Source organism: Neomonachus schauinslandi, chromosome 8 (genome assembly GCF_002201575.2).
Source record: "Neomonachus schauinslandi chromosome 8, ASM220157v2, whole genome shotgun sequence".
Taxonomy (NCBI): Eukaryota; Metazoa; Chordata; class Mammalia; order Carnivora; family Phocidae; genus Neomonachus; species Neomonachus schauinslandi.
The window spans coordinates 121124082-121151462 of NC_058410.1; the positions used below are offsets into that span (position 1 = coordinate 121124082).

Sequence of the window (27381 nt, forward strand, 5' to 3'; positions counted from 1 at the left end):
GGGGGGGGGGGGGGGAGGGGGGGGGAGGGGGAGGGGGGGAGGGAGGGGGAATATCAGTGCACTGTGAGTTAGGAAAGATCCTACTGACACGCTTAACTAAGCCAACACAATTTCTTTGAGTCTCACCAGACTTCTAACATCCCGGAGCCCTACATCACGCGCAATTAAACAAGCAAACCGGTAATTCATTAGGGATAATTTTAATGGATGACTCATTTGGCCCAGCCAGTCAACGATGCTTTGGTTTCCCAAAGGCTCTAGCAGATAGTTAACTACAATGAAGCTTTCAGCTGCCACTGACAAAAGCAATGGAATTTAAACCACCTATGCCATCTCTTCAAACTGCTTCAGTTTTTTTGAAGATAAGGATCAAATGAAATGATTTCTGTTAAACCTGTATTTCCTGTACAGAGTTGATATCTTCTTCAAATTATATGATTGTACAACTATTAAGTTAACAGTTACTGCAGAGGAAGTCTCCAATTTAGAATATATGACCTGGCCCTTTAACTTTTGGCTCTTCATATGTTTTAGAGTTTCTTTCTAACTCAATTTCTCTTATTTGTGCTCTTTGTTTCACAGAATGGGTAGAAGGCCAGTAGTAAAAATTCTAGTTCATTTGTAATTCCTGGTGAGGTAATACTTGTTAGATGGTCAACTTTTGAAGTTAGTGAAAAAAATGGTTTTAAAATCTCACAGGAATGACTCAATATACCAAGAATCAACCCAGAAACGCTGTGCTGCTTCACCCTAAGGGGCTGCGCTGAACAGCCAGTGGGGCCAGGCTGGAACCCACTGTACAATACAAGACCAGGGCATCTCCATTCAAAGCCAGCTTTTTCATATGGAAAATGCAAATAATATTCCTGCTCTCCTAATCACTGACTGAGATTTGTTGGGAGAATCGAATCCAAAGATGTAAATGATAAAGCACTACACAAATACAAGAGGATAACCTTTGGGGGGTTAAAAAAAAAAAAGTCTGGTGAAAGCTCTTTGTATTTTGTTTTCAAACCTGAAATTTAAGATCCAATGAAAATCAGCAAGTAATTCTTGACCTAAAGGAGATACTATAAGAAAAAACATGTGAAACTGTGAAGCCTCTGGGATTCTGATCTTTGCAAGGAGCAAGGAGCCAGTGCCACACCCAGGATGAGTATTTGTATTGTGTGGACATGGTGACAGAATGGCCAAGAGGCAAGGGCCTTGGTCACCTTCCTGGAATGCAACCTGCCTCCTCCAGGCTCCACCCAGGCAACCCACACACCATTGCCCCTGGGGCGGAAGCACACCACTCCACTTCATGAGTCAGAAGCTGGAGGATGGACCTGGGAACAGAGATCTGTGAAACCAGGGGAGGAAATGAAATTACACACTCAGAGAACCCAAAAAGATACTGTGGAATACTTCTCTTTTCTGCTAGCTGCACGGTTTATGTAGGTTTTCTACACCTGCTATCCTAGAACTCCATATAAGAATCTTTAATTTTTACATGTATTTAAAAACAAAGTCCTATTATTAGAAAGTGACCTGCTCCGTGTGTGTGTGTGTGTGTGTGTGTGTTTTGGGGTGGGGGGGATACAATAGACTGGGAGGCAGGACAGGAAGGCGGAAGGAATGGAAGAGTGAAAGTTTTCCAAGACAATAGAATCTGTGATGGAAATCCTGCTTTATCTAGAAGAATCCTCTATCAAATGAGAGTCTTGAAAACTGAGAAGAAATATAGTGAGGACCACACAAGTAAAGAGGTTTCTGAATGAGCAGATAGATGTCAGCGTTACCAGTCATGCTGAGGGGCACTTAACTTGTAAGCTAATGCCACTTTTGTGATTATTGAAATTCTGTTTGGTAAATCAGGACCAGTATATCATTCTTTCATTCTACTTTTTCCATCTGCTCATATATCCTTCTTTTACAAATAGGAATAGAGTCTAATAATAGTAGAATCTGCAGATAATTGGGAAATCTACCACAGTATGAGAACATATGGGCACTATTCAGTTTTCCTTTACGGTCTGCATGCAACAAGAGAGAAAACTGCTTGAAAACATTACTTCCTGGAGTCAAGTAAATCCATCACAATTGAAACCTAAATGTGGTAAGATCATATTCAGTAGGGAATATCTTCTGCTAAGTTTAGAAAATAATCTTTTAATAATGAGAGGAATAAAACAAATTTTATATATAGTCATTTTTATAAATTGTATAAAGAAATGGTCAAATAGAGTATTTATTGGGCATCTGCCATTCTGTACCAAGCATGTTGGGAGGCACAATTACAATAATGAGGAATAATATCCAGTTCCTGCCTTCAAGGAGCTTCCTTGAGAGACTGATACTAAACAACTAACCACTTCGTATCCTATGTTTGTGGAGGAATGGTTTGGTTCTCAGAGATCTCAATCTACTTGGATTCTTCAGAAAGTAATAAACAGTAATGAGTTAAACCCAATCATTCTCCTCATAATATGAGGAAAAAATAGCAGAAGTGATCTCAAATATTTTACGTGACTTTGAGAGAAAGCTGGGGAAGCTATACTAAGGAGTAATTCCATCTCTTTCTTTAGGAGCTTGACTAATAATTTCCATGGGAGACTCAAATCAATAATGCATAGACAGTTTTGCAAGGGTTTCTCAATTTTGCCTTTAAGGAATACTGCTTTTATAAAACTACCCTTGTAAATTAACTAGGCATGGTGGAAGCCCCAGTCTATCTTTTCTAAAATGAAAAAGGGATCTCACTTAATGGTATCCCAAATTTGTCCATTTGGGGCATAGTTAGCTTACATGTGTGATACCTTCAGTTTCTGAAACAACTGTAAAAGCTACATGGGAAAACCCTTTGGAAATCTGACCCCAAGAGGATGGTGGTGGCTTTTGAATATTCTTGAACCACAAAAAGGCACAGAGTAAAGAACATAGAACAAAGTCAATCACCTATTTTAAAGCTATTTAACTGGCAAGTCAAAGTGGCAGACATTTCATTCCTGCACAGCATCTATTTCCAAAAAGAGTCCAAAAAGGTGTCTGCCTCTTGGTCTTAAAATCGCTGCCCTGGGCGAACAATCCATGGGACAGATCAAGGTATCCACCACAGAGACTGCCCCTGAGTTCAGATCTAATTGCTCTATAAAGCCATCAGCTATCCCAGCTTTACTAAACTCAATAGGTAGAAAAAGAAATAACTGATCTTACAAATGCAAATGATTCAACACTCACAGAGGGGATCAAAATTTTTTCCTTACCTAGAAAGAAAAGATGAGAATCTCTGAGACTTTACTGCTACGATTCTATGGCAGAAAATAAGCAGAGATGTTTTCTAGCATGATACACAGAAGCAGAAAATAAAATGCATGTCTTTGCCTTACAAAACATTCTGTTTGGAAGGTTTTTTGCTTTGTGGCTTTGGATGTAAAGGCAAAATTAACGCGCTTGTATTAAAGGGTCCCCTAAAACTAAGCCCGGGAACCTGGAGCCTGGGCTCCTGATGGCAGCAAGAGGCCCGAAGTGGTCTGAGAAAGTCACAGAAAAGGGCCACACGCCCGGGCTCTGTGAGGACAAAACATGTAATTTTAGTAAATGATTTCCTCTGAATAAAGCAGGTAAGTGGGATAAAACCAAACAGTACTTTAGAATGAATGTAAAAATGAGGGTTTTGACTCTGTGTGTGTGTGTAGTGGGGTAAATATGTGTATGAGAGAGACAGTAATTTATGGGCGTTTCTAGGCATGGGACACACGAAAGTAGGAAATACTTGCAAATACTTTCTGTCCTTTCCAGAGAGCACTAATGTAAAAATGAAGCATTTAATATTAAAGATATATACCTTCTACAGGCAAAATCATCACTAAATTTAGGTGATGTCATATTTTATAAGAGGCAATTACGTCTATATCACATGCATAGTCTTGTTACTGAAGTTAAAGAGCCAGTTTTCATTTGTGGGCAGAGGCAGATGTGAAGTGGGAGGCACCAAGGAAAGGAGAGACAACAGAGAGAAGCAGGAAGGACAGAGGAGAGCGTGAGGAAGGGCAGCTCAGCCAGGATGAGGAACAGCACACAGACACTGGGCAGGTCCCACTGGGGGTAGAAGGAGAAAGCTCCCGAACCTCACAGTACACTTTAGATGTAGGTAAATGAGTGTGATAATCTGAGTAACAGGAGGCTTTTTACACTGTTTTCCTAAGACTGTTTTCAAGAACAGAGCCATGACTTTCTTAGGTACAAGAAGTCATTTCATGATCCACAGTGGTGTGATGACACTTAGCATCAGTGGGAGTGACTAAAGGGTGGAGTACAAGCTTCTACCTTAATGTGGTTAATTGCTACCCATTAGACCTTAAATGGCATTTACACGAAGTTTCATAATTCGTTTCCACGGGCATTATATCTACTGAATATGCAACTCCACTCCATATTCATTTTCATTCTTTCTCTCCACGTAAATGCACTTATACACATTTGCCAAGAACTACTTTTCTAACTTAATGTCAGATGCTCAATTTTAAATTTTTTAAATACAACTGAAAATATGATCTAAAAATGCATCCACCTCCTTGTTTCTTAACTATCTGTGGATGAAAACTTGATGAATAATCTATCCTAGAAATTCTGCTGGTATAGTCTTCATTCACTGAGACAACAATTTAAACAGAGCCTAGTGTTCCTGGGATTTGGGGGCTTGGCCACTCCTGTGATGTCATCCCCAATCACTCAAGACCTGGTCAGTGGAAATAGGGCAACTATGACTTCCTGCATTTCTGTTAAGTGAGGCCTTACCTAAAGAACAGATTCTGGTTCCATGAACACTTTAGAGAATTCAAACACAACAAGAAATCGAGCTACTTTCCTGAACAAAAAAAAAAAGAAGCAAACAAACAGTTTGTTGACATTGTTGCAACAAGTAAGCGTTCCCTTAAATAAAATTTCAGAAAGTTTAAATGGCATCCTTTTCTTCCAGATTTGTGTGAATTAATACAGGATGCAAAATGCTAGCAGCAGACTGCCAGATAAGGAAGAAAGAAGGGGAAACACTGGTTAATTCTCTCCAGCTCTCTCAACGGTCTCCCTGCCCCCCTGCCAGAGGCTCCCGGGCTTTCCCCCAGGTCTCTGGTATCAACGGAGAACTGAAGGCTGTAAGGAAAGTTAACTCATGTAGACTTTGGACAATAGACAATGGATAGCTAGGGAAGGACACCTGACTACCCATTTTCCCCAAACATATCCTCTGCATCTTTGCCTAATACAGTCAAAATAATGGGTTCAGCAAGATCTGATCACTGCCTCAGCCACATGCTGTCCTCCAGATACTGCTCTTCCCCTTGGACTACAAATGGCATAAAGAGAAAAGGGAGAGAAGCTCAATGTCTTGTCTCTCTGGGAAATGGAAAGTTAGCCAGACCTCACTGCTTATGTCTCTGCTCCCCTCAAGTCAAAGTGAATTAGTGGTTATGAGAATGGCTGAGGTATCAGGCCTGGGCTGGAGTTCGGGGTTCATTCACCTCTGTTGGCCATGGTTTTGGGCAAATCATCTCCAGAACTCTCCAAACCTCAATTTCTTCATCTGTAAAGGCCTGGTGTATGTATCATATAAGATAATGTATGTAAAGTCCTCAGTAAAGTTTCTGGCACATAATGAGTGTCCAACATTTGGCAATTTTTATTATTTTTTTTAAAGATTTTATTTATTTATTTGACAGAGAAAGACAGTGAAAGAGGGAACACAAGCAGGGGGAGTGGGAGAGGGAGAAGCAGGCTTCCCGCCAAGCAGGGAGTCTGATGCGGGGCTTGATCCCAGGACCCCAGGATCATGACCTGAGCCGAAGGCAGACACTTAACGACTGAGCCACCCAGGGGCCCCTACTATTTTTTTTCTAAAACTAGCTTTTTAAAAATTAATCTATGATGCCTGCCAAAAAAAAAAAAGGAGGAGGAGGAGGGGAAAGAAGGAAGAAAGAAGGAGGGGAGGGAGAGAGAAAAGAAAGAGGTATGTGTGAGAGACCATTATATTAAAAATTCAGATGAATCTCAAAAATCCTCCCCTAATAATTTGAACGTGCCCTGGATTGCCTTTGCGCCAGGAGAACTCTCCAAGAGCACCTGTAAGGTCAGTTGTTGTCAGTAAAACCTCATGATATTTTTTAAATGGCTTTTTGCTGAGTCTTGGAAAAAACTCAGACTTAGGTCACTTGATTATCCATGTATCCCAAGAGCAAGGACCCTCTTGTGAGTGGTAAAAACTTAAAGATACTTCCAGTCCAGCCCTTGTCAATTAGCTCACCTCTCAATATTTTCCGGGTATAGTTGTATTCTAGCTAGTTTCATCAAGGTAGGATCACACTGGGACCTTGTTAACCAAACTGTTACCATTAATTTTAAACATATGGTGTCATTTTCTACCTCTGCACTGCTAGATGTTAATATATATTTTTTATTAAAAGGGTGGCAAAATTAAATAAGTTTGAGAAATCTTTATTAATCTTAGCAGGCCACGGTGCATTCATATATCCTAAGTTTGGAGAAGTCAGTCCTAAATAAAGAAATCTGCTTACCTTTGTGCAATTTAGCACTGTGCAGGCTTATTGGGCTTTATACAAAGTTTAAAAGACTGTCATGTGTAGCAACTAGAACCATGACCATGGTAGGTACTGAACAGAAGATATGTGGAAAGACCAATGCCCCCTAGAGAAGTTAGAGGTCCTCTCCTTTGCAGCTGACCATGCAGTTAAAATGTTGACTACCTGAATTTGCTTGGATGTGGTATACAACAGCCCCCAGTGTGTTCTCATGAATACAAGGAGTTACTTCAATGTATGTGGAGGGCAGCAGCCTGAAAACAGAGCAAGATGGTGTCATATAATTATGTAAGAAGATAAAAATATTTTAAAAGTTTGAATTGTCAACTGACTATATCCCATAAGAAGTGCAAATTCTTGATAACCTGTGTTTGTGTAAACTGAGTATTTAGAGCTCTGATCCATCAAGCACTACAGAAGTTTTTAAACAGTAATATTTTTTCTCAAATTGCAACAATAATTGTTAGTTGTTAATTATAGAATCTGGGTGGAGGGTATATGGCTGCTCATGGTAAAATTAATTCAACAATCCTGTAAGTTTATAATAAAATATTGGAAAAGATATAACTGCATATAACTTATTTATCCTGAAGTACAATAAAATTTAATATAGTTTTTATATTTTTTTTTTTTTTTAAGATTTTATTTATTTATTTGCCAGAGACACAGCGAGAGAGAGAACACAAACGGGCTTTGGGAAAGGGAGAAGCAGGCTTCCCGCCGAGCGGAAAGCCCAATGCGGGGCTTGATCCCAGGACCCTGGGATCATGACCTGAGCCGAAGGTAGACGCCCAACGCCAGAGCCACCCAGGTGCCCCTAGTTTTTATATTCTTCATTTCAAGTTGAAATACTGCTTACCCACTCAAATTAAGTTTTAAATCATTTTGATCTAGGAACCAAGACTATAAATGGATATTAATGAACCTGAATCAGCAACAGGAAATGGCTTTGTATAAACTGTTGCAAAAATGTTTACAAGACAGAGGTAGATTCTAATCATGAATGTACAGCACATTAATGCTAATTTTTTACAGGGTTGTTATTATGCCCTTTTCACAGATGGGTAAACTGAGATATAAAACCCTAAGCAAATCACTGACACAGCTAGGATCCCTACACTGTTTGTCAAATGCTCTCTACTCTTCATCGTGGAAGTTCATCCATAACTAAAAAAGTACGTCACTTAATTTAAAGATTCACCAGTACAATATGTTTGTGTATAAAAGAGAAAGATTATATAATTCAAATGAGTGTAAATAAGATGCTATTATGACTTGCTTGATCTGTACTTGCCAAGGCTTCTTTATTCTAAAGCTGGTTATAGCGCCAGGATGCAGATATACTCTAAACAAACAATGCTTCTCTTTTTTCATTCTTATGCTTGTTGACTTTAATTCTGGCAACATCTACTTTTAGTCACAAGTCTGTGAAGTAACTTCATTTTAATACATTTAGAAATGCAAAGGATGATGATATTTCTTAAAATGGAAACAGCAAACAATGAATTCTTAATAATGGCATTTTTTTTTTTAGAAATCAAAAAATTTAGACGTCTGTCAGGACCCATAAATGAGAACTATACAATGCTTCTTACATCATCAACATGTGTTACTGTCTGAACCCCAGGGGAATCCTTCATAGCAAAACCTATTTGTATTGTGGAACAAATCAGGTCTTGAATGCCAATGAGAATAACTTAATTTTGTATGTCTGTTTCTCCATAAAATCTGAAAATTTTAGATTCTTACTGAAAGGTCAGAACATTTTACTTTTGCATGGATGGTTTGGCTTCTTGGGCTCACTGTACCAACACCATCCTGTCAAGGAATCTTCAAAACAGCATTTGGGAAGCCCTTTTTGAAGTCTTTGAGCCAAAATGTATATAAAATGCTTTTACTTTAAATGAAAACAATTGTGGCCCCTTTGTTTCAAAGTTTGAGCTACACCCAGGACCAGTGCTAGGCTTGGCATTTTGGGAGTGAGATGATAGCACAGTCCTTCTTCCAGCTCCACTGAGCTCACAAAAGACTTACTCATTACTCTGTATTTATTTAATAGTGTTGTGCATTTTTTTTCTGGCCTATTTTTAAAATGTCATTAATTTTTTTTTCTGATTGAAAAAGTTTACATTCACTTCAAATATATGGAAAATATAGAAATATAAAGAGGAAAATAAACATAACCAGTAATAAGCATTATTAACATTTGGTATGCTGTTTCACTATCAAAATCTATTTCTGAGACTCACCACTGAGCGTGGAACCTGATGCAGGGATCGATCTCATGACCCTGAGACCATGACCTGAGCAGAAACCAAAAGTCGGACGCTCAGCTGACTGAGCCACCCAGGCACCCCTATTTCTGAGTTCTAATAAAAACTTCATTTTTTACCCTGGTGCAAAAAAAAAAAAAATTAAATGGAATGAAATTTGATCTCTTTGGTTCTGAATTTGGAGAATAAGAGTTTGGAAAAGAAGGTACCTATACAGCTTTCTATTGCTCTAAGTATATACAGATAGCTAGAATGATATTTTTGAAAAAGTAATGCATTCATTTTTATAAAACTTACCTCATATTTTTAAGTAGGTTAGGCCATATAGGTTAAACAAAACAGAGTTTCAGCATCTATTGATAACATCTCCTTTCTCCTACTTCTTAAAATTTCTGAAACTGTGGCCTTATATATTTTTTAATGTAATGTTCTTAAAATGTACCTAATGTCTACTGTTGTAAAATAAATGCCTCTTTGTAATGACAGCTTAGAAGAACATACTGAAATGATATAAATGTTACACTGTTTAAAATTTAAAATTAGAGCTAATTTTTTATCCATAATATAAATCAGTATTAGGTGTTCAAGTATACATTTTTATTTGTTATAAACAAAAATAATAACACTGCCGAGACTAACCTCTGTGTTAACAAATAAACTACTTGTTTGCTTTCTTTCGTAAATGTTCAAGTTTCTTTTTGAATCGCATCAATGAACAAGGAAGCCAAATCCGGTTTCCCAGAGACGAATCATTAAGGACAGAAATAGTTTCCTGAACACAGGAAATCTGTAAGCACCTAAACAAGGACAAGCAGACTCCAGGGAAAAAGACAATGTTACCAACATGCTCCTTCATGTCTGGCCACAGAAACCACCATGGATATTTAAAAGCATACTGATCAGGGAAAGGTAAAATATAACCATTTGCTTAAAGAAAAATCACACTACTTATACATGTAATATATCTAACCCAAACCAAAATTTAATGTGTATCTAAGTCCCAAGAACGAAAATTCAAATTTCCCTTTAACTATACCCAGTATTATGCAATAGCATCACTATTAGCAATTCTCTTTTTAATGAACAAAATTTATTGGTGTGCAAAGTCATACTTTAAGAAATGTGTAGGGTAATAACCAGAAATCAAAAGCTCCGTAAGAATATTACTCTTAGAGTACCTTAGTAGCATAATGTAAATCTGAAAGTCTTGGATTATACAAATTGAAATTAGGTAGTATTTCTTGAAGCTCTGAGAACTTCACCTTTATACCTAAAAATTCTTTCACAGTTAGTTATATGTATATTGGGCAGGCAGGAGGGAGAAGATGCAAGAAACGAGAAGGAGAAAGAAGCTTTAGAAAGAAAAGAACACTACTCAAACATTTTTTCATCCATCATCCAAAAGAATGACCAACACCTTCATTTTAAATAACAAAAAGAATAATTGTGAGAGGTTTCCACATTCAAGGAACACTCAGTGTAATCTACAAGTAAAGCTGAACTGTGGAGCCTTAAAATGAAAGTAATAAGTTTACACATATCTGCGTTAGCAAAATTTTATATGCTACCACCTCTTGTAGGTCATGCTTTTCCACTAGAGGCCCGGCATTGAAAACACCAACTGATGCAGGTATTTTTAAAAACATAATGAGTCAGTTCCTACCTCTACATAGTCCTTGGCATGGCCCCAATCTCGTTTGGCATCCAGATTTCCCAAGCTGAAACATTCCAGTTGTCCAAGGTAAATCTTAGCCACTGACCGGCTAATTTTTCGAGTAACAAAATTAGCTCCTAAAAAGAGAGAAAAAGGTGTATTATCAGCATAGTACATTTGACATTTAACAGTTTGGTGAACCAAACCCAATCTCAGCCTCTGGGCATTTCTTTTCATTTTTATCCCCCCTTCTTTAAAATAAGAATAAAAGAAACCCATCATTAACTGTCATTTAGATAAGTTAAGAAGCTCTAATTCCAAGTGTCACATCAGCTCTACTTTCATAACAAACATTTTTCTTTGGGGGACGTCTTAACATTCCTAATTTGCTGCTGCTATATGTGACCCAGGCATTAGGCCAAAGAAAAGCTATTGGAATGCCAGTTTTTAAACAGAAAATTCAAAAGGGTTGTATAAAGGGAAATGCCAGAATGGAAGACAGACATCTAAGACCACCCTGATTTTTTTTAAGAACATAAACAGCATATGTTCCTATTAATAAAGCTATTTTGGGCCTCATGGGGAAAGGGAGAGGAGAGTAACTTACCACACAGGGTATAACTAGTTAAAGGAAACAAACAAATGCATTTGGGTTGCCAATAAGTGGTGATCTTTCTTCTTTAGAAACCTGAAAAGCTATCCAATTATAAATTATGACACAGTTCCAAGTCAAAAGTTTCTCTGTACTATACTTACTGAAATGCCACCTTCCAAATTCACTTCAGTGCTATGTACAGAAATGGTCTCCTGAACTGTGCATAAATATTTTGAAACAATTGATGAAAGGCACCATAAATTGAAGACAGAAGTGAAATTGTTTTATATTCTTTGGTCTTTAATGAAAGCCTCTACTTTAAAAGATTACAGAGAAGGACAAAATTAAAAGACACTTCTGAGATGATTTTACCCATGCCTCTGTTTCTAGGTAAGGTTATCACAAGCACCAGGTAATGCCAAATTCTCAAGGTAGTAACACACATGAAGTCAATAATGGCTGCATACAGTTTAGATAGATTACTGTCATAATTTATCACATTTCAATAACTTTAGCTTTGTTCTTTTTCAGATTAAGCAGGGAGGTGAGTTATGATGAAAGCTTTTGGCTTCTAGAGAAACTGGCATAGGGATAAGGGGAATTTTTCTAAAGAGGTTTACTAAATTTTGGCAAGAACACAGCCTAAGGCAAGTACAAACAGATAGTAGATCACTTACTACAAAAATTTGGTATACACATCTATACCAATGCCATCATTAAAAATGACAATAGGATTTCCATGGAAATCTAAAATTTTCAGTTTCTCTTAGCAGCTGATGGAGTATGCTGTGCTTCTTCCATGGCAGTTTATAAAACACAGAAATCCTTCAAAAAAGAGCCTTTCGAAATGAAAAAATATTTAATAAGAGCAATCCTTCTCAATCTGCTACCCATTAGCAATCTTTTATTCTCTACTGACCTGTAACAAATAAATTTAAATTTATAATTAAATGTAGATTTCTTGATGTCTATCTTTCTATTTTAATAACAGGACTATACTATGATTCCAAATATACTAGATAAATGAGTGATACCATATAATTAGATGAAGTTCCCAACATAAAACAGTTCAGATTATCCTCTTTACTGGTAAGCAGATGCTTAGGGCTCCTATGGAAGCATGTGACCATGTTCAAACAATCTACCTAGGCCCTACCCTTACTGTTCAGTCTTTCAAACAGTATTAACTGAGCACCTACCAAGCACAGAGCCCTGAGCTGGGAAACTTGGGAGTGAGGCAGCAGCCCCTACTCTCAAGTAGCACCCAGAGGGTAAGACAGACAAATAAATCAGGGCTGCCAGAAGTGAGATGACAGATTTGCAAGAACTGAAACAGTCAAGCCTGGTAACTCAGTGGCTGAATGTGGTCAGGAAACACCCACCAGAGAAGCAGCCTGCCCTGCGGTCATGAAGGGTTTAATTAAGCTGTGAGACAGGGATGGTGCTCCAGGCACATGCAAAAGCAGTGCAGGGGCTTATGAGCAGGTCTTTGTCTTTAAGTCTTTATCACAACACCTCTGACAATGGCTATCACTTTTAGCACTGTGCTAAGTGCTACTCCACTGATCTATATATCTATCCTCATGAGAGTATCACACATTCTTGATTACTTTAGCTTTACGGTAAGTTTTAAAATCAGGAAGTGTGAGGGGCGCCTGGGTGGCTCAGTTGGTTAAGCGACTGCCTTCGGCTCAGGTCATGATCCTGGAGTCCCGGGATGGAGTCCCACATCGGGCTCCCTGCTCAGCAGGGAGTCTGTTTCTCCCTCTGACCCTCCCCCATCTCATGCTCTCTCTCTCTATCTCATTCTCTCTCTCAAATAAATAAATAAAATCTTTAAAAAAATAATAAAAATCAGGACATGTGAGTTTTCTGACTTTGCCCTTTTTTAAAGATTGTTTTAGCTATTCTCAGTCCCTCGAATTTCTGTATGATTTTTAGGTTCAGCTGGTTAACTTCTGCAAAAAAGCCAACTGTGATTTTGATAGGGATTGTGTTGAATCTGTAGGACAATATGAAGAATACTATCATCTTAACCATATCCTGTCTTCTAGTTTATGAACACAGGATGTCTTTCCATTTACTTAGGTCTTTTGAAATTTCTTTCATCAATGTTTTGAAGTTCCCAGAAAATAAGTTTTGCTTTTGTTTTGTTAAATTTGTTCCTAAGTACTTTATTCTCTTTGATGTTATTATAAATGGAATTGTTTTCCAAATTCCATTTTCAGATTAATTTTAAACATTATTGCTACTACCATTTGTTTCCCTAATTAATCTTTGGAGAGGCTTAAAATTATTATTTTTAAAAATTTGCTCCTTTCATTTTTAAGCCTTATCACACAAGACTGAGGTTTTTAGGAGAGAACTATATAAAATCATTATATATTAGAGTGAGACTGAGAGGCAACTTTGCCCAACCATCCCAAGTGTGCAGGTGGAGAGAGAGAGGCAGAGAGGCTCAGCAAAACTGCCCAACAGTCAGGACCAGTAGGTGAGCCTGATTCCAGTCTGTCTTGCTTGCTTTCCCACCTGTGCAATGCAGGAAGCATCCTTCCTCAGATTAGGTTTAAGTGGTTATGCATCATTAACACATCAATAAATGGACCTCTTGCAATCATTTTAAATGCATACTTCATTTCTAAGAGCCTTAAACTAGAAGACCTTAGCTAGGAAGAAGACCTAGAAATGAAAAGTTAGCCCAATGACCAAAGGCCAGCTCTGTTAGCTACTAGCTATAGTATTTTGCACCAACCATTTAAAAGCTCTGAAGTTACAGTCTCTTCTATAAACTACCAGTATAGTAATACTTGCCATGTCAAATCACAGGATATGTTAATGTAGGTGAAACAACGCTGTAGAACATAAATCATTACTGAAATGTAAGGAATTAGTATCATCACATCCTCGTTTGTAAAACATGATAATAACAGGTACTTGCCATGTAGATTTGATGTTTAAGTGAGAAAATCTAGGTAATATGATTAGCAAGTTCTCAATAAATGTTAGCTATTATAATTATTACATTACAATGTTAATGGTATCTATAATTAAGCCTCAATGAAAAGTTTAGGCTTCTTAGTTCTTTTATGACTAGGTCTCTTAATTCTCTGATTTTGAAAATCTGAGGTTGAGAACAGATCTAAATAAAGAACCCATTTCAAATGTACAGACTCACACACTGAAAGCACTAATAAACATTTCTTAAACCATTGCAGGTTACTTTTTCAATATAAACTCATTAACATAGAAATAAAAGAGTGGCCACATAAATGTATATCCATAAGAAAAAGATAAATTACGATGAATTTTAGTTCAAATCTTAGTTCTAAGACTGAGATCATGAGTTTTGCTAGCATTGACAGAATGAAAAGAACAGAATTTCCATTTTGACAATATAGGATACAAGAAAAACTGCCACATTAAAAAACACCAAGCTATGCTGTATAAAATATTCATATTATTTATTTAAACTCAAAGCTGAGTCTCTAAGAAGTACTCAAGTGAGGGGAAAGCTCCAGAGCACAGGTCTGGGTGGGCACTGAGGGTTCTGAGCTAAGAACATGACTGGAGCCCTGTCTCAGGACCTGGAAACAGGCTTCAGCTTTAATACTGAAGCCGAGGCAAAGGATATGGCCTTGGAGGTAGAACACTGAAAGTAGGGTTATATACTATGTGAGTTATTAATAATTCTCTTCCTTTTATAAGTGCCATTATCTTAAATAAGCATTTTAACTTTTCAGTTGCCTTAACTATAAAATGGGATAATAATCCATATTGAGGACCTAATAAGATACTATAGTTCAAAGGCTGTAGAACACTCTATCATTGTAAAGTACTCTATGAGTTACAAATGTTTATTGTCTTGAATATTTTTACTGTGATCAATCTTTTAAAATAGTGAGGCCTTTTTCTTTCACATTTGTCTTTATGTGACCTTCTCCACAGTTAGCCCAAGTCTGGGAAAAGATTAGGAGAGCTACTTCAGATAGTCAAAAAGAAAGTTAATATTCACCCCTACCATTCAAAATAGGATTCTGTACCAAGATAGTTAAGTTTGAAAACAAGGTTTCATGGAAAAGTAGTTTTCTAAATAATTTTAGTGTATCAAAAGCCAAGAGTGGTCACAACCCAAAGTTTCTCCCAGGTTCTGATGGGCAGGCATGTGGACTGTGGTTCTTGTGGAAAGGACCAGAAGAAGTGACAGGAGGGGTTCCCAGGCCACCCTGGGCAGTGGAGAAGCATACCAGCAGAGGCGGGAGAGGTGAGTCTTTGGTGTACCAACCCAGCTCCTTGGGATAACAAGTAAAGGATACTGAAGAAATCACTGAGAGGAGGAGCCTGCAATGTACTCCATGCTGGAGAGTCTGGAGAAATCTCCTTAGGATGCCCCCTGGGATCTGAGCTGGGGCAGCTGCATCATGATACACTGAGCAGGGCATGAGCTCTCACACGGTATGAGTGGTGCTGTGAGGGCCAACAGACCTGCCCTGCAACCCTGAATGGGCTTGAGGTGGTGAGGGAGGATGCCCTGTAGTTGAGTCTTGGCGGTAAGACCATGTAGGCCATGGACTACATGTAGGATGAGGCAGTGGGTGTATAGTCCGTAATGCCAAGGAGGGGTGGAGTGAGGCTAACTCACCCTAGGAGGCTACCGGAAAGAGAAGCCCCTGAATTTGATTAGCAGTGGACACCAAAGAGAGCCAAGCCTGGAGCTAGCGCTGCCCCTTGGCCTGTAGGCGAGGGAATAGCTTATACCAGCAACACTGCAGTTGAGATGAGCAGTGCGCAGAGTGTACCATTGGGTCTGAGGGTACCAGCTGCCGTCTTGCCAACACCAAGTCAAATACGCCACATCTGTGTCACATATAACTCGATGCCATCTCAAAGACAAACAAGGGAAGAAAATGGCATGCCTAGAGAAACCAGCTTCAACACGGTATTACAGCAGATACTTCGTTACATTTTTAAATTGAATTTGGTTTTTTTTTTGTTTGTTTTGAGAAAAGTATAAATTTAACCGTCAGGGACTGTATGAATTTCCTGTGGCTGCCATAACAAATTACTACAAACTAGGGGGCTTAAAACAACTGAAATTTATTCTCTCACAGTTCTGGAAACCACAAGTCTGAAATTCAACAGGGCCATGTTCCTTCTGGGAGGTCTAGGGGAGAAACCTTCCTTCGCCTCTGTCTGCATCTGATGGTTCCAGGCATTCTTGATTCTTATCTTACCGCTGTATCACTCCAATCTCTGCCTACATCTTTACACCATCTTCTCTGTGTGTCTGTGTCTTCACCTCTTCTGTTTCTTAGAAGGACACTTATCAATGTATTTAAGGTCTACCCTGGTAATCCAGGATGATCTCTTCATCTCAAGATCCTTAATTACATCGGTAAAGACCCTTTTTCCAAATAAGGTCACATTCACAAATTCCCAGAATTAGGAAGTAGGCATACCTTTTTGGGGCCACTCAATCCACGAAAAGGATCAAGGATAAGAATATTTGAGAAAATATGATAAAACATAAATCAAGCATTGTTATATTATTTTAGTATTGTCTTAAGGTAATGATATATCTTTCATGAGCACAACAAAGAGTCTCCAGTTGTAAAAGATTAATTTAAAGTGATAAAATAAGTTTCCTCTCTATTTTAACTCTGCAAGTTTGACTCAGTTAATCTGAATAGCTCCCTGGATCTCTCCTTCAGATAATACACATGTATTTATGGTTTTGGACTGGAAATTCTGTGCATATACTTGTATTTACCATTTTCCCTTTTCATCATTCCTTCTTGAGTCTTCTGGCATAATTTCCTTTCTTCTGAAAATGCATTCATTAAAAATTCCTTTAATGTGGAGAAATTGATTTGTATTTGAAAGATAATTTTGTTAATTACACAACTGCAGGGTGCAAATTGTTTTCTCTTAGCATGCTGAAGGTATTATTCCACTGTCTTCTGGTCTCCATTTTTTGCTACTGATAAGTGTGAGGCCATTCTGTTATTCCTTGGTAGGTCATATTTCTTCCTCCCGTTAGTTTAAAGATTCTCTCTTTGTCTTTGCTATCCTGGAGTTTCAATTCCATGCATCCTGATAGGGTTTTCTGCACAGTACACCTGGTGCTTCTCTATCAGTGTCTCTTACAGCATATCTGGAAATCTCCCAGTAACCATTTCTTCCAATACTGGCTCTTCTTCACTCTATTTTGTTTTCTCTTACTATTTCCTTTTGGAAAGGAACGTTAGACCTTCTCATTTCACCTTCCAATGTCTTAATTTCTTTCTTCCTTTCTTTCCTTCCTCCCTTTTTTTTTTTTTTTTCATTTCTTTGCCCTTCTCTGCAATGTTCTGGGTAACCTCCTTAGATCCATCTAATTTTCCTTCAGCACTCTAATATTTTTAAGTCAGCCATTTAATTATTTTGATAATTATTTTTTTAATATCTAAAGTTCTTTGGTTCATTTTCAAATCTTCCTGGGCATTTTTATATTCTGTTGCTGCTTATTTATTTTTTTATGATTTATCATTTTATTTACTTAAAGACGTCTTAGTGATTTTATATTCTGAATTTGATTAATTCCAATATTTAAAGTTCTTGGGGACTAATTTCTTATTTTTTTTCCTGCTGACTTTGACTGATGCTAGTTTGTTTCCTTGTGCATTTGATGACACTAGGAGTTCCTATTAGGCATCTTAGTCTGCTGGAAACCAGAGGACATGTCTGAGAATGATTGTTTCCTCCTGAGAGTGTCTGCATTTGTTTCTGATGGAAGCCAGGAGATACTAACCCTTGCAACCTTTCATCCCCAGGTTAATGCTGTTACGCTTTTCCACTTTGTTACTGTCTAAGGCCAAAAACTGAGCCTTCTAATTAAAGAGGCTGGGCATTACCTAAAGGTCTGCATCAGGGGCACCTGGGTGTCTCAGTCGGTTAAGCATCTGACTCTTGGTTTCAACTCGGGTCATGATCTTGGGGTCCTGAGATCAAGCCCCGAGTGGGGTTCTGCACTCAGTGTGGAGTCTGCTTCTCTCCCTCTCTCTCTCCCTCTGTCCCTCCCCCAACTCTTGCGCATGCATGTGCTCTCTCTCAAATAAATAAATAAAATCACTGCATCACACTAAGTAAACAGGATCAGATACCACTTTGGGGTCCCTAGAGGTCCCCACCTACTGTGGGAGGGAATTGCCAGGGAGATGAAGACAGGTTTAGAGAAATAAAGATATTAAAAGAAATGATTTGCTCTGCATATCTGGATGCAATGCAAATAATTGTGCCACCCCACAGGTATTTATTTTTATTTTCATACTAGACATTCAGAAAAATTCAATTTTTATGTTTTTTCAATGGAATATGCCTATTCAATGTGTATGTGTATACACACACACATAAACATATATATACACACACACACACGCACACATATGCATATATATATATGTGTGTGTGTGTGTGTGTGTGTGTATAAATATCTAAACCTGAAATTTGTCTCACTGATTTGCTTGTGCTCTTTGTCTGGCTCAAATACAATTACTTTTAATGATTTTTTTCACATACCAGGCAAATATACATTTTTTTTCCTTATGAAATCCTGAACCAGAAGATCGTCTTGTCTTGTGGTTCTTCCCCTCTGCACTGGGCCTCGCTTCCTGTGAGAACAGATGATCATGGCCTGCTGTGAGATCATTCCGGCACCAACACACAGGAGGCAGCTCAGATAAACAACTACAGCCAAATTCCTAATTTCCTGGCTTTGTTCTTGCATCTAATCCTACATCAATGTGTGTGTGCATATATATACATATTCCTTGTTAAACTTTCTAGTATAAATCATAAAATATATCAAGATAATATTCCCATAGTCAGATATCTTCTAAAACAAAAATTTAAGGAAAAGAAGAACAAAATTTGTAAAACATACACCGCAAATTATCAGCATTTAACTTTAAGAAATGGCTAGCAGCACGCTTATTAAAATTAAAGAATCAGATCATCTGTTAAATCACAATCTTTACCACAATGTATTACCCTTCAATAGAGGCTTTTTGTTTTATAACATACAAAATGCAAGAATGGACATCTTATAATGATCAGGTAGAACTAGGGGAAGAAACATGGGGGAGATATAGTAAGTCTTACTAGGGACAATTCTGCTTATCACAGTAAACAAAATTGCTTCTTTTTCCAACATATATTTCATTATGGCCCTGTCATTATACTAACTCCTAAGAAGCAAAGTAGCTAAGAGTGTGTGGTAATTTTCATTGTTTGTAGGTGTACATGTACACACAACTGTGTTTGCATGAACACATACATATAAAACATATGCAAAATGTATCCCTGTCAGCATCCAAATAGTATTTGAAGTAACCACAATTTCTCTAAAAAAAGTTCTATTTCATTGCTCAGTACTTCATCCAAAAGCTTTAGATTTAAAGATTTTTGGGAGTTAAAGTATAAAGCCAGTTTGGATGATATTCATTGCAAAACAGAAATCATTCCAATTTATCCTGAACCCCACATGAACCTCCGCCCTGGGGCCCTGCATTCCCCCCTGTGGTAGTCTCTGGCCACCCCACTGGGAACTGCCTGGGCCATGGCTCGCTGCAGACAGGGTGTAGAAAGAAGAGACACTGGGAAGGTCATGGCTGACTGAGCAGACTGCAGAGATCAGAGAGCTCATACCTCATTTGCTCACCAAGTCCTGCCAAGAGCAACACTATTTAACTGCAGGTACTCAAAATCCAACAGGCATGCTTAAAGGAATCTCAGGCTTACAAGAGGACCATTCACAATGTGCATTTGTCGGGGATAGCTACCATCTTTTGGCAATTATTCATAAATACGTGTTTAAAGAGAAAGATTCAAACTATTTTGCTCTTTGCATCAATGCTCAATGTCTTTTCTCCTGAGAGTTAAGATGATGCAAATTCACAAATCCTTATTTCAAGGTTTCCCAGCTTTGGCACTATTGACATTTGGGGCTGTCCTGTGCATTGCAGAGGGTTAGCAGCATCCCTGGCTATCACCCAATAGATGCCAGTAACACCCCCTCCACAGCAGTGGCAACCAAAATTGCCTCCAGACATTGCCAAATTTCCCCTGGGGAAACTAACTGCCCCCCCCCCGCCCCGCCCCGAACCACTGCCTTAGTCAAACAAACCAACGCTGACAAAGACAAAATCCCACAAAATTAAAACAAATTTATATATAAACGCTAACCTTACCCACAGATACACTGTGTTATTTTAAGTCTCTCTATTCATTTGATACACTGACGAAACTATCAGAGAACTAATAAACATGAAATATTTAAATCATGATGAGACAGGGTGAGTCTTCATCTAGAGTCAAAGTGAATATATGAGTCTGGCCTCCTGAGGAGGGTGTAGGTGAAAGCACACATTTGGGAACCATTGATGTCTGGATGGTATTTCAAGTCCTGAAACAGGCTGAGACCACCAAGAGAGGGAAGTGAGCAAGAAAACAGAAATGGTCCAAGAACCGAATCCACTGACACTACAACGTTTAGAGGTCAAACAGATGAGGAGGAAGCAGTGAGGCTGAAGGAAAACAAGAGCATGGAAGAATCCGGAAAGTCTGGAAAGCGTGAGCCCGGGAGGTTGTTAATCACCACGACTGTAGGTCAGGGAGGAAGACAGGGGACAGATGGAAAAACGACCACTGGGTATGGCAGAATCAAGGTGACTGGCGACCCTGATCAGAGCGCTTCAGAGGAATGTAGACAGAAGTCTGATGGGTGAGAGGGTTCAAGAGACAATGGAGAAGAGACTGGGAAAATTTCATTTCAAGATGGGAGAAAAAGCAGCATCTTTGCGTGCTGGAGGGAGAGATCCAGTGATGAGGGAGAAATGATCCAGGAGAGGTGAAAATTGCTGGTGTTGTGTCTCTGAGTTGGTGATTATAAACAGGGCCTAGTGGACAACTGTTGAGCTCCCCAGACAGCTCATCCATGGGCACAGGAGAGACGGTACAGAGAACAAAAATTCAGATAAAAAAATGTGCAGATGTTCCCGCTGAGGGCTTCTATTCCCCCCTCAGATCTTACACAAACACTCCCCTCTGCTACATGATTTATCCTCCTGTCCATGATGTCCATCCCCACAGCTGCACTATACCTATTCTCCAAGCACACAGAACCCCCAGCCTCTTGCTCATGCAGATCCCCCAGTCTTTATTTCCTTCCTTTTTGTATTATGATCCATCACTTTGACCATTTTCTTGCTAATGCCCTTAATTCCTTTGCTCTCCTAGCTGTTCCACTTCACGTACTCTGCAAAACCTCAAATCAATATCAATGTCTTTCCTCCCATGCTGCAGCCCGAGTGCTATGGGAGAATATACCTATTCTAATTAGGCTCCCCAACTCAAGCTAAGCGCCTGCTGCCTGGAAATCATTTTATACGACCTGCAAGTTCCCATCAGGTTTTCCTCCTGCTCACCCCAGGGGATATAACCTTTACCTTATTCATGTCTCCTTTACTTCAGCTGACATGACTTTTTCTATGTCACTGCTTGATGAATGGGCTTACCATCTACGCGGCTGCCTGGGAGTCCCCTTTGACTCTTTCTCATTCACATCCTCAAGTCAACTGTCCAACACCTACTGCCTTGACTTCTCAGACATTCCTACAGAACTCCCAAATCCAGCCTCTACTAGGCCATGACAGTGGTGGCTGCCTACTTTGTAGATTCCCCCAAAGGACATTTTTGTGTTCCTTCGTTCTTCGCGTTGTCCTAATGGCAAAAGCCCGAGTCTACCTTTCTGGCTGCACTGATTTATTCAAGAGCAGGAACCAAACCCACACTGACCCAAAGAAGCACAGCTACAATTATTGGTTAAGGGATGGACACCTGATCATGGCAGGCCAGTTAGACCCCTTCCCTAGGTCTTCTCCTAGGGAGAAAAACTTTTTCCTTCAGCAGTGAGACTTAAAGATGTTAGTGACGTTAGTTCTGGCTTCATATAAGAAAGTGGTTCAGAGCGCCTGGGTGGCTCAGTCGGTTAAGCATCTGCCTTCGGCTCAGGTCATGATCCCAGGGTTCTGGAATCAAGCCCCGCATCGGGCTCCCTGCTCAGCGGGGAGTATGCTTTTCCCTCTCATCCCCGCTTGTGCTCTCTCTCGCTATCTCTGTTGCTATCTCTGTCTCTCTCTCTCGAATAAAATCTTAAAAAAAAAAAAAAAGTGGTTTAAAAAGATGATACCAAGACAGAAAGAGGAAATGGAGACAAGAGACAGAGAGAGAGAGAAAGAGAGAGCACCCTCAAGATATCAGAGTTCTGGTTCCAGTTGTCACTCTGGTCAGGCCAGATACATCTCTGTCATTCTCACACTTGAGTAACATCCATCCAATCTGCCCTCTAACTTTATTTCGCTGAAGCCTAGGGTGAATTTTGGCATTTCTAAACCTAGATTCCTCACAGATGCACAAGTCCAACTCAGTGAATGACTTCACTGGGTCCCGGCCCTATCATTTTCTCTTCTGGATTACTGCCACTGCTACCAGATACTCTCCTCACTTTGAGAGAAATCTGGTCTAAAAACTACAGTTTCTCAATGCAAATCTGATGAAAACGCCCTGAAGAAAGTCATCAGTGGTAGCAGTATTCCTGTGTGATCTGTCATCTGTCACCTTCCAGCTTCTCCTCCTTCCCCTCTCCCACCTCACAGTTCTCTCCAGCAACATCCAACTGTGTACAGGTTCCTCAGCAAGGTCGCTTCTTCTCTGCATATCCCCTCCTCTGTGAGAAACATCTTTATCCACATTTTGCTCCCCAACTGTCATACTTCAAGTATCACCTCGATAAAAGGATTTCCTGAGTCCTCCCCTCACCGAGGGGTGAGCCGTCCCTCCTCCACACTCCTCAATCACCCCTTGCATACGTCGACCTGCTTGTATTACACTTCATTGTAATTTTAAGTTTACTTATCTCCACTGTGAGATTTTGAAAGACAAGTATTATATTGTTCATCTCTTTCACCAGAGTCTAGTGTAGGGCTTATCACATGATAGGTGTTCAATAAACATTTTCTGAACAGGGAAAGAAGGAAGTAGGGGTATTCAACAGTTTAAAGAGTAAGATATCTTTTCGTCGGTAAATTTAGTACATCATGAAGTTAGTTCTTTTATTTCTTTTGCCACAATTCCAGATTCTCAGGAATGATTAAACTCTTAAACCAGTATGTTTGTTTTACAGGGATATGTATACCAGTAAGCATAAAGATAGCATTACTATCAGTAAATGATGAAGAAATTATCTGGTCATACTAGGCAACTTATCTCTCTTCTGACACATTGTAGTCATAACTTCTTCTCACCCTCCATGTTTGTCAGAACCACCGTAGACTACTTTTACCTCTATCTACAGGAATTGGCAGGGAGTGGGGAGAGGTATGCGATTGATGCAGAAGAATCAAATTTTCTGTTATGGGAGAACACATTCAATTTATATGAGAATGGAATAATAGACATGGATATCATTTTTTGAACTCAACTCATTTTTATAGAAATGGCTTATTAACATTAAAAATGACTTATCCCACATCATTCTATATCATGTTTGAGCTGCATTTCAGAATTGATATACAGAGCTCTTTCACAGAAGGACAATGTTCGTACTTCTATTTGACATTGTTCATACTTGAACATCTTGGATTAAGTTTCTTCTTTGTCTTCCATCTTGACTCAGAATTGTAGTGACATTTGAGAAGTAAAGCAGGGCTGCTTCATATAAATTTCATGTTCAAAGTAGCTTTAAAAAAACAGTATTGGCTAATAGCCATTCCAGTGTAGAGACTGCAAAGTTAAGAAAATCTTCAAAAGGGATTTGATTCAAATTCTTCATCTGATAGGAAACGGGGACAAGACAAATATCTGTAAGATGAAGCAATTGTGTCTCCTTTCACAAGAATCTTACTTGGCACTCATGATTCAGTTTGTTATTCTCTCCTGACAGAGAAAAGTAAAGATATGCAGTGCCCTAGAAACAAATGAGTACAAATGATATTTTCTCACCCAAGGAAAGCTCATTTCCCAAATGAGCTTTATTCTAGTCACATCTCTTCCTCTGTAATAACTGTTGCTAATACTTGGTTTGGACTTCGGTTTATGAAATATTTTTCAGAAAAGGTCAGACTCCAAGGGCAAGACAATCAGAAATAAAGGATGAGTTCTAAGTATTGGTTACCAGTCAATAAATGCCATTTTAATTGTTGATATGGTATAAATGTATAATATTAAGGAATGAAAAACATAGGGAAGGGTATGACTTTCTTATTTGTTATATAGTCCCTCTCCACTACTACCATCTATGCTTTCTTGATATTCCTTGTGTATTTGGGGTTCTCGAGTAAAGGCCTAGGGAGTCTGATGAGCACATAGATGGCAGCAGCGTATCTAAGGCACACCAGAGCAGTGACAGAAACTGTGTCTGAATGACCACAGAGATTTAAAAAAAAAAAAAAAAAGCATTCAGTTAGTATGATGATAATGTGTCAACTTCACCAGACCAATGGGTGCACAGATATTTGGCTAAACATTATTTCTGGGTGTGTTTGTAAGGCTGTTCCTCTTAGATTAGCATTTGATTGAATCCACAGACTGAGTAAAGCACATTGCCGTCTTTACTGATGGTGGGTCTCATTTCATCCCTCAGAGGCCTGAAGAGAACAAAAAGGTGGAGGAAAGGAGAATTCCTCCTCTCTGCCTGGGTGCTTGAGCTGAGGTATTGGTCTTCTCCTGCCTTCTCCTCTGAACACTACAAGTCTAAGTCCCAGTCCAAGGGCATTTGGACTCAGACTGGAACTACACCTGGATCTCCAACTTGCTGATGTCAGATAATGGGACTTCTCAGCCTCCATAATCATGAGCCAATTCCACATAATAAATCTCATATATGTACAGATATCGCCTATTTGTTCTGTTTCTTTGGAGAACCTAATAATCAGTGTTAGTTAAGACATTTTTAACACATGCTGACACTAGACCATAATGTGCAAGGACATAAACTGCTACACAATTTTTTTTTTTTTTTTTTTGGTTCATGGAGTCTTGCCTTGAATTTTCAAGTCTGCACATACTGCTCTTGAGGCCCTCGTTTGATTTGCATGAAAGCAATGTCTGTGAGCTACAAAACCCAATATTCTTCAAATCAATTTTTAAGAATATTGTTATCAACAAAAAAGCAAATTTAATAATCATTTAGCAGTATATAAACAATATAAAGAATTCTAAAAAATGAGGGTGGCTATCATTTAGCAGTATCATTGATTCCCTAATATAGAGACTATAAATTAAAACCCATGAAACATAGTTTTTGAAAGTTTAAATAGACTTAGTTTCAAAATAGCTAAGCTTAGTCTCATATTGCCCCAGTTTTGGTCAACTACATGACAAAATTCAGGAAAAATAATTTGCTTCCATAACTTGTTTCATCATTCCACACTTTCACTAATTAAAATTAGGATTTTGCAAAACTAAATAAGAAAAACCAGGAAAGTGGGGCACCTGGGTGGCTCAGTCGTTAAGTGTCTGCCTTCGGCTCAGGTCATGATCCCAGAGTCCTGGGATCAGCAGGAAGCCTGCTTCTCCTTCTCCCACTCCCCCTGCTTGTGTTCCCTCTCTCACTGTCTCTGTCTGTCAAATAGGTAAATAAATAAAATCTTAAAAAAAGAAAAAGAAAAACCAGGAAAGTAAAGAAGAAACAAAATATTAAACAGGAATAAAGGTTCTGAGGAAAAATTTGAGGGTCAAAAAAAAGGAGCTGATGTGACTAGAATAAAGCTCATTTGGGAAATGAAGTATGACTGAAGAGACAGGCCATTTTAGGAGCCAGCATAATATAATGGATAATTGCAGGAGTTCTGGAGTCAGGCTGCCTGGGTTCAAATCCTGGACCCTTTGCTTACTACAGGAAACTAATCCGTTTCTTCACCTATAAAATGGACAAAACCATACCTACTTAATAGTTTTATTATGAGGATTAAAAGAAATAAGTGAAAAACAGAGTACGGTCTACATGGTAAGGGCTAAGTGTTAGCCACTATGTTACCCTTATCATCATTAATATCACTAATAGTCCCCAAAGTTAAAACTTCTTGAAAATACAAGCTATTAGCTCAGGAGCCTTCCATAGTTCTCAAGAATGATTTGTGCTTAAAAATTCCAGTCTTAGAAGCACTTAGAATCCAGCCAAGGAAAAAGGGAATATGCTAAACACATCAAGCTAGCGTCAGAGACCTTGAGGGAAGTGGCCACAGAGCGTGTTCATCCCATCAGCTGGAGGAAAGGAGTGTGCGGCAGGGCAGCCACCTTGGATGCTAACTAGGTAAGGCTTCAAAGTGAACAGTAACCACCGCTTTCCTCCTGATAGAGGTACCAGATCCTGAAGCACAGCTCATGTGGAGCACTCAACTCCTGCAATCCCCACCCCCAAATCCATTCTAGAGAAGCAATTCATTTTCATAACCACCAACTGTAATTAACACAGTAGTATTCAACTGTGTCTACAAAGTTCTATTTATCTGTTAAAAGATACATATACATGTCATTTTTTTCATATATGGTACATTAGCTTATTTTAGTGCTGGGTGTAGAAGAATAGATTATACTCATTTTTTAAAATATTTTAATTCCTCTGCCTTCTATTTACTTCCTATAAGGAATATTTCCCTTTGTTTGCAGGTTAAGGAAACATCCCCAAATGCCTAGAACTTCAGATTAAATACTTATCATAGATTTCTGAGAGTATACAGTCCAATGGCTGTCTACATGAGAATATATTAGTAGTAAGGTTCTTAACAATGTTCATTTTGTCTTCCTCCAATAAAATTAATCAGCGCTCCTCTGAGAAATTCCTTCCTCTTCTTTAAAAACGGGTTTTGCTTCTTTTGTACAAATTCATTGTTAGGATTTTAAGAGGCACCTGGGCTAGGGTTGAGACATTTCCTGTGTACTTCAACCCAGCCTTCTTTAACATCTTGTGGGCACTGGGGCTTCCCCTATTCCATTGATAAAATTATGCTGCATGCCTACCTTTTTCATGGCCAGGAAGTGTCTCTTTGTGATCAGATTGTATTTTCACTTCCTTAATTGCATCGCATTATGGGCTACTTATCCTCCTGTACATCCTGCTTTAGCACCTTTTACGAAATCTTAAACATACTAGACATTTAAAAAGTTTTATTATAATGACCTGCCTATTCTGGCAGAAATAAGCCTTCTTTAACATAAATTTTGCTCACTCCAGGAATTTTTATTCTACTC

The 27381-nt window shown here is 38.8% G+C and overlaps 1 protein-coding gene across 1 annotated transcript in view; it reads right to left on the reverse strand.

Annotated features, from left to right (window-relative positions):
- Nucleotides 1-27381, reverse strand: part of GMDS (GDP-mannose 4,6-dehydratase) — a 665383-nt gene that overhangs the window by 303668 nt on the left and 334334 nt on the right. Inside the window, exon 7 of the mRNA XM_044917292.1 lies at nucleotides 10512-10639. Coding sequence (XP_044773227.1) covers nucleotides 10512-10639 — 128 coding nt within the window. The remainder of the gene's footprint in view (nucleotides 1-10511; nucleotides 10640-27381) is intronic.